Genomic DNA, 8,424 nt, shown 5'->3' on the forward strand with positions numbered 1-8,424 from the left:
GATTATTTTGATCAATATTGAGATCACGATTAATTATCACAATTATTTGTTGATATTAACCAAAACAAATGTAATTGTCACATAGGATAATTATAACTACTTTTATATCCATATTGTGCTACATTCCTGCTAATATACAAATATGTGTATCAAAATAAAATAGGTCATATTCACCTAAATTAAGTGCACCTCCTTAAAGAATAAATAAAACATAAATAAATAAAACAATAAAGAAAATGTAGCAAAACTTCAACAGGGCACTATTTTGCGGAAAACCGGCGGATGTCGCGGCCGCTCATTGTTGGCTATAAGCAAAAAAGAGCGAATATTTTTTTCTGTCAAAATTGAGGTTTTTCATGTTTTGTATCGTTAACGCCCTAAACTTATTGTAATGTACAAAAAGTATATGATTACTTATGAAAAACAGTTAATTTCAACGGTTTTTGGTAGTGCTGTCAAACGATAAAAATATTTAATCACGATTAATCGCATTAATGTCATAGTTAACTCGCAATTAATCGCACATCTATTTTAAATGTCCCTCGATTTCTTTTTGTCCCATTATTTTTTCTCATTTTAATGCTCTTATCAACATGGAAAAGTGGATCGGCTTGCTTAGTGCAAATGTATTTTTTTATTGAAAACAACATTGCAATCGCCTGGCTTTGACGAGGGGGCGGAGAATTTGCATCAGCTGTGTGTCTCCCTTATCACTTTTTGACAAAGGTCAACTTTATGTTAAATTATGTAACTTCAGTTGTTATAAAGATATCTGAGTGATTTAAACAGATTTGTACTTTTTAAATATCGCTCAATCACGCAAATTTGATCGTGGGAAGCCAAAATCGCGATCGTGATTAAAATTTGATTAAATGTGCAGCCCTAGCTGGATGGGTCAACAGGTTTTTTCTTGGTCAAAGGTCGCCACTTTTCGTGATGATTTTTGGAAGATTCCAACATCATCATTCCTGTAATTTACATGATTGTCCATGATGGTAGTTTGATGTTTGTGTGTATGGTTTCTCCTTCAAGCAAGCGGATGAGACTCTGGACTTTGAGGAACAGATCTTGGAGGCTGCCAAGTCCATTGCCGCTGCCACCAGTGCCCTAGTCAAGTCTGCCTCGGCAGCACAGAGGGAGCTGGTTGCACAGGGCAAGGTCAGTCCAAGTCCTCACACTGTTGCATAATGATGACATCACATAAACAACTGCATTGTGTCTGGGTGCAGTTCCACTGTAGGGCATCTCTGCTTGTTTCTTGTATAGGTGGGCTCCAATCTGGCCAATGCTGTGGATGATGGCCAGTGGTCCCAGGGTCTTATATCTGCGGTGAGTTACCCTCACTTTTTCGTTTGACAGAAAATGCTAGTGCCGGCTCCCAAGTTGGCACGGAGAGGTGTCTTGTACATTTACATGTATCATTTAGCAGTCACTTTTATCCAAGGTCAGGGGTAAAAATCTAATCTAAATTTTGGGGTGCACAATTACTTAGACATTTTCTCATGAGCAGTTCCTGGGGGGAAACATCAAAGTTGTGCTGTAACACACAGACTACGTTGAACTTAAAAATGCTTTTATGTGTGTATAATCGGTGTGTATAAATAATTAAGTGCCTTAATTACATATTATTAATATTGAAATTACTTTGTTATGTTTACAGTGATGTATTGGGGGGACAAATCATAATTTCCCCAGGATTAGGGGGGTTGTGTCAACCCCATCCCCCCCGGGCTTTCCGCCCATGTCCAAAGCGACGTACAAAATAGTGCCTTGAGTAAATGCATCAGATAATCAGGTATTCCCTCCTACAGGCCAGGATGGTGGCTGCAGCCACCAGTAATCTGTGTGAGGCGGCCAACGCCTCTGTTCAAGGCCACGCTAGCGAGGAGAAGCTCATTTGCTCTGCAAAGCAGGTGGCAGCCTCCACCGCTCAGCTCCTGGTGGCCTGTAAAGTGAAGGCTGACCAGGACTCGGAGGCCATGAGGAGGCTTCAGGTGACAACCCTGATTGACATTGACCCCCACACCAACCCCGGGGCCTCACCCTTGCCCTATATTCAGTCATAGTATTTAATATAGAGGTCTCTCTCCCTCCATCTCTCTCTCTTTCTGCTGGGAAGGCTGCTGGAAACGCAGTAAAGCGGGCATCAGACAATCTGGTTAAGGCAGCGCAGAAGGCAGCTTTCGATAAGGCTGAGGATGACAGTGTGGTGGTCAAGACCAAGTTTGTGGGTGGCATTGCTCAGGTAACATCTCTTTTTTCCAAATGACTTGTCAATGGACATAAATGTCATGGTCTGTAAGTGTACCATAAAGAGCCTTAAAAAAAGGCCTTGCTTTTATACGCAAACCTTTTCTATTCTAGTCTCTGCATGATTCCAAATTGGTGGTAGGCCCTAGATAAATAGCACTTCAGATGTGTTTCTCAGCTGCGGTTAACCAGGCATCCACAGTGGCCCCAAACATCAAACCCTTCGAAGATGTTTTCACATTCTTCAGTCCCAGCAAAGTACTTATCCCCATCCTTTTCATGTACAGTCAAATGTTATGTAATTACAGTGGATGAATGTCTACTTACTCAAAGCTTGAGGCGCTTCTCTGCTCCTCAGGATTCTTTGTTTTAATCTGGAGAAACTGACTCCAGTCCCCCTATGGGTTGCGAGTATGTGTCTACTTTGCACTTGTCGACATCTGTCAAATTATAAAAGCTTTTCACTAAAGAATAAATAACTATTCACTGCATACATACATTGAATACATTCAATTTGTCACCACATACAGTTACAGTTGAGGAAATTATAGGTTTTAAAGAACAGGACATAAATGAATGCTCTTAAAAATTGTCTTAAAAGCTTGAAAATGAAAGAGAAGAGTATATTACAAGTACATTCCTGGTAGCAAAAATAATATTTCCCTCTCCCTTTCCCTCCTCTCCCTTTTCCTCCCCTCCTCTCTTCATTCCTCCTCTCCCATTCCCTCCTCTGCTTTCTTCCCCTCCCTCCCTTCCCCACTCCTCCTTTCCTCCCTTCATCTCCTTTCCCTTCTTCTCCCCTCCCTACTTCCCCTCCCCCCTTCTCCTCAGATCATTGCCGCTCAGGAGGAGATGTTAAGGAAGGAGAGAGAACTAGAAGAGGCCCGGAAAAAGCTGGCTCAGATCAGACAGCAGCAGTACAAGTTCCTACCCACCGAACTCAGGGAGGACGAGAGCTGATTGCTTGAACAGGCAAGAAGTTTACCTTTGACTGGAACCATCAGAGATAGAGGCAGACGTATGTGATTGGCTGCTTCTCTCACATGTAGACAGGATTTAAACAGCACTCCATGTCAGATTAATGAGAAGGTCTAGTGCCTGTGTTCAAAAGTGTAGCTGTGTGTGTGTGTGTTTGTGTGTGTGTGTGTGTGTGTGTGTATGTACTTGTCTCAGAATGGCATTGACGTTTTACTGTAACTGTAAAAGTTCCAGCTGGTTCTAGATGTCTATGCAGGACATTCTGTGAATATGTCTAAACAGTGTCTTGTACAGATCCTATTCTTACAGGATTCATGCAGTTCGCTGTTCTCATAAACATTTTGTTTATCTATACAGTAACTATATAAAAATATATGTAATGTTTAATGAGCATTACTGGACCCAATAATTGCTAAAGTTCTGAATGCATCAAATGTTCATATAAAGATATCTGAATGTCATGAAGGCTGTTTTAATTGTGCAAACGTTTACTCTCAAACTGACATATAAATCCATATTGTAGGTAAGTACCTCAAAAATACATAGTGCTTATTGAATTATGGAAGTTTTTTTCAATGCATCATTTTATCATTGGCTTGCATGCACCATTATAGCTATACATATCAATGAAGCTACTAACCAATAGATTAGTAGAGTATGCGGAGGCACTTGTGTTATGTTAGTATTAGTATGAGCATCGGGTTTGTTAAAGTGATGTTTTAAGAGTTTTGTTCAACACCAAACCAGTGCCGGTGAATGGTTCTAATGAGTGAATGGTAAAGCTACAGCAGTAGCTTGTGAGGTGACGTCAGTCAAAGTATATTTTAGAGTAATAGTTCTTAAAGTAATAATTAGCCCGCATGTGAAAAGATTTAACACTGCCTTCCATTTGATGGACTATCAGCTGATGTCCTTATCTAAACCATTCATTTGTCAGGAGTAGTCAGGTGAAAAGTGATTCTCTTAAATCTGGGGGTCTAACTGCAGGCCCATCTCTTTGCTTGTCAGCCTGGTATTCCAGTAGGCCTCCCTCCCTCAAACACTTTCCAGGCTGCACAAGGAAGCTTTGTTTACATTCTTTGTTGTGTTTGTTCTTCCTTGTCTTTGTGTTTCAATTGCAGTCTAATTGACAATGTCCAGATATTGTTAGGGAGGTCCTCCATGCGTGAGCAGCACCTCAAGTCTTCATGGTGGTGTTTCATTGACAAGGAATACTCCTTCCTCGATTTTCATGATGACGATAGCAATACATGAACATTAAGTCGATAAATCAGACTTCAAAATAATATGCGGAGCCCTACCCCAATAGAAGTCTGTTGAATGCACTGATTGCTGGTACCCTTATGCACTGAGGAACGCAGGCAATGCCTTCCACGTTCATCCATGTAGGAACACTAAAGAATTTGCTTCTAGCTGTCAGTAAGAGAACGGTTTGTTATTATATTGGTATCATAGGTAAGGTACCAGCTGTATCTCTCTTAGTGTGTCTACTCCAACACCTCCACCCTCCGTCTCTGGTCTGCATTGTGTACTAGTGCCTTACTTGAGTCTGCTGTGAGAACAGCATAAGGCTGTGTCTGAGCCTTGTCATTCTGGATCAGAACATGTTGCCAGTCTAATTCATCACCTAGTCCTATGCCATGTACTGCCTTGGCTGGTAGCCCATCTGCCTGCCACCCATTACCAATGCTGGTATGTGAAGGGCATCCATGGATACATTTAGGTTTAGACTGTCGAGGAAGATTAACACACTACACTGCATACCATGAGCATGGCAGGTTGTTATTGAAGTAAAACAATATTAGACTTGTGCTGCCTTGAAATTCATTTGACGAGTCATTCAAAAAAAACTAGGATGGAAAAGCTTCCTTATTTCATTGTTAAACCACTATAAATGATGTTTTTATCAATAAATGTAAGAACTATCCTGAGATTCATAAGCAATTTGTTTAAGTATTAACTGGAAAAGGAAAACTACTAGCTCTGTTATTCAAATAAGTGTTGTGCTTTCTTTAACACGTTTGTTTCATTATGATTTGAAGCTGTATGTATATTTATCTGGTCACAAAGGTATTTTTTGTATTCACCAAAAATAAAAGTTTGAAACAAGCATTGTCGTTTGTTTTTTGTGTGCAGTACATATGCCTAAATTAACAGAATATAATATTACTTGATCCAAGAATAAGGAGTCACATTCTTTCCACTAGATGTCCCTGTAATACTGTTCAGTGTGTTGATAAGGGCGTTTAAAGAAAAATGTTGCAGTGGAAGGCAGTCATTTCAAAGTGAGTCAGACCAAATATGGCATTATTTCCCTGCTTCTCAGAAGAGACCTTGTACTATGCACTGATTAGGTGTTTGAAAGCAGACATACTTTATGCCATAGTTTAAACTGACATATAGATTGTCTGTTGTTGATAACATTTAAAAAATAAATCTAATCTGTCTTGCGGATTGATGTTCTCTTATTGTAAAAAAAACAAAATACGTTTTTTTTTCTTCCAGAAACAATGTATTGTTAAGTTCATTATTCAAAACAGATACTCAGTGCATGAACCTACTGTACTTACTTCTCAGGTGACAAATGGTCCTGTTTGAAACTTGCATTTTTACAGTTCCATGGGCAGACTGGGGTGGTGAGAGGTGCCCAGCACAATATACAAAGACCGCCGCCTAATGAACACCATATTTGGCGTTTGAGTGTTTGGGTCTCATGTGAGGCCCGGCCACACAGTGGAGGAGCAAACTGAAGCCATGTGTTCAGCAGGGAGTGCCATTCCAGCACACACCAAAGAAAAAAAAGGATGTTGGTTGGTGAACTTTTTCCAAAGGGCTATCAAAACCCCCCAGGGAGTATTTTACATAGCACATTATGTACAACAGTACTGTACATCATCATATTGTCATCAACCCCATATTTGCAGTCTTATTAGTAATCCAGAGTAATACAGCCTCAATCAAGTTTCCAACAATCAAGAACAACTTGAATACCATCATGGTTCTAATGTGATTGTGTACTTCTTTACAAACACTTTCCATGCCTGCTTTCTTTACTTTCTTATCTTATAACCTAGGATGGAAACATAGAGAGCATTGTCTCATAAGAGAGAGTTCCTGTCCACTCACCCTTGTCCTGCTCATTCACGGATGGAGACCAGCTGCACCTTGTGGGCTGTAGGTTTGATGTCTGATCTCTTACACGAGGGTGCATGCCATTAAGTTCGGAGAAGCTCACAGGACATCCTGCATTGGCGGTACTCATAGCAGGGAACCATGACCTCCTGAATGTGTTACATTAACTGTGGAGTAGTTTTATTAGCAGGACTGTGGCTTGTGCCAGGCCTAATCCCCACTGCCTGGCAGCTATTTACGCCTTGCTTTGTTCCATGCTCATGTTCACTGGTCTGAAGCCAAGCCATGGCTGAACTGGCTGACGATAGATCAGCTTTGGACTTTCATTTTTTGCACGTAGGTCAAATTCATCAGTGTGCAAATACTTGGGGAGAAAGTACACAACCACTTAACCCTTAAAATGTGTGGTATGACAAGAGTTTGCTGTTGTTAATAGTTTCCTGCTTAAATGGTGTAGTTCAGTTATGTTTCACAAATTAAACTGCATTTGATTACAAGAACTGGGAACAAGGCGTTTGAGTTTGAGTAAGTCATTTCCTCAAACACGTTTCAGAAAGTTCTGTTATGATGCTGTTAATCATGTACTTTGAATGGCAGGATACATCATTCTGTATTGGTCTGCCGGGTATTGCTTTTACAGTTCTATTACTAGACTAAATAGATGGCAGTAGTTTATAAGACAGCACAAACAGACTACATTGTTGGGAAAGAAGGAAAAACATTGTCTGAATGGGTCCTGTCTGGCTTTCTCGTTTTTTTGTGTCTTTTTTTTTGTTGTCTGGGAAACCAGTCCAAGATAAGTAAGACTGCTGTTGGAAAAGATTCAGTTAGCATCATGCTTTTTTCTCATCTACACTATATTCACAGTGAAGTTGCACTGACCTGAGCCAGAAGGATCTGTTTTTACTCCACCAACAGTACAAGGAGGGACAGGAAGCAGGTTTTGGAAAATGTTTCGAAATGTCAAAGAAATTGTATTTTTGGGTTTGGTTTGAGGCCTCTTCAACGTGTGGAGGCCCTAGAGATGCAATTCAAGGTTCTATAGGAACTGAGTGAAGGACAGTGAAGTTTCCATTAAACAAATGGTCAAAAAGTTTTGACAAGAACAAATCTCTAATTCATAAAATACATGAGAAAACGGAAACTAGTATTCTTCTACATTAAGAGGCCATGGAGTCCATGTTTAGTTTCTGGTCTTTTCTGTCAGGTTGTTTCGTTAACCACAGCCCACAGGTCATGGTAGACTGGCGGTTTATTCGAACTTTATCCCCAAAGTCAAGTTACAGTACAGACGCAAAAATGAAATAATAAAAAGGCTGTCATATTTTTACAGCTTGTGTGGAATTGTTTTCTTAATCTGGGAGTGTTCCCTCTTTTACCTGCCTCCTCTACTGTTCTTGTGTGTATTGATAAGAAGTTATATCTGCCTGGCCCTGGATACAGCAACATGTTAGCCTCTCTGCACACTATCAGAGTGAATGAGAACTGTGTTCAAGTGAGCCTTCAGAAGATGAATGACCTTTAAACACATTCTCTCCTTTTGTGTGGACCAAATGGAATCTGTTTTGAGAGGTATTCCTCCTTAAGATAAACCCAGGTGACAGCAGCTGATGGATCAGAGAGGCCTTGAAGAAGAGAGTCTTCTTCTCTGGTACACATGCCTATTTTAGGCCATCAATGAGGGGCTCCCTCTCTGGCTTGAACTCACTAAACTTCCATCACATTCCAACACACAGGGAAATGGGTGCTTGCCTTGTTGCCATCCCACAATCTCTTTAACATGCAGATGTTTATTTATGTCCATGCTTGGCACATGTTAAATTAGTTGGTATTTTCTGTTTCACTAGGCTAACTTTGAGATATTAAAGCTTTTTTGGCCAATTGTTTGACCACCTTATATAAATTGCACTCTAGTTGTATATCATTCCACCCCAGTCCAGCTGCACACATTTAATTGAAGATTTAGTGTGATATATTTTATTTTTTTTAAGTTTTAGTTTGCTTGTGTGTCCCGCATCCCAATGTCCCATGTTTTACCAGATTTGTTAATAATAATTTATATCT

The 8,424-nt window shown here is 40.2% G+C and overlaps 1 protein-coding gene across 1 annotated transcript in view; it reads left to right on the forward strand.

The window, feature by feature from the left end:
- The window catches only part of tln2b (talin 2b), a 90,167-nt gene extending 84,852 nt beyond the window's left edge, over positions 1-5,315 (forward strand). Inside the window, exons 53-57 of the mRNA XM_084671983.1 lie at positions 1,033-1,158; positions 1,267-1,329; positions 1,812-1,994; positions 2,120-2,245; positions 3,082-5,315. Of these exons, the coding sequence (XP_084528109.1) occupies positions 1,033-1,158; positions 1,267-1,329; positions 1,812-1,994; positions 2,120-2,245; positions 3,082-3,210 (627 nt within the window). The 3' untranslated portion in view covers positions 3,211-5,315. The remainder of the gene's footprint in view (positions 1-1,032; positions 1,159-1,266; positions 1,330-1,811; positions 1,995-2,119; positions 2,246-3,081) is intronic.
- The last annotated feature ends 3,109 nt before the right edge of the window (positions 5,316-8,424 follow it).

The sequence above is a fragment of the Hypomesus nipponensis genome, chromosome 14 (assembly GCF_054491055.1).
Source record: "Hypomesus nipponensis isolate SF chromosome 14, ASM5449105v1, whole genome shotgun sequence".
Lineage (NCBI taxonomy): Eukaryota > Metazoa > Chordata > Actinopteri > Osmeriformes > Osmeridae > Hypomesus > Hypomesus nipponensis.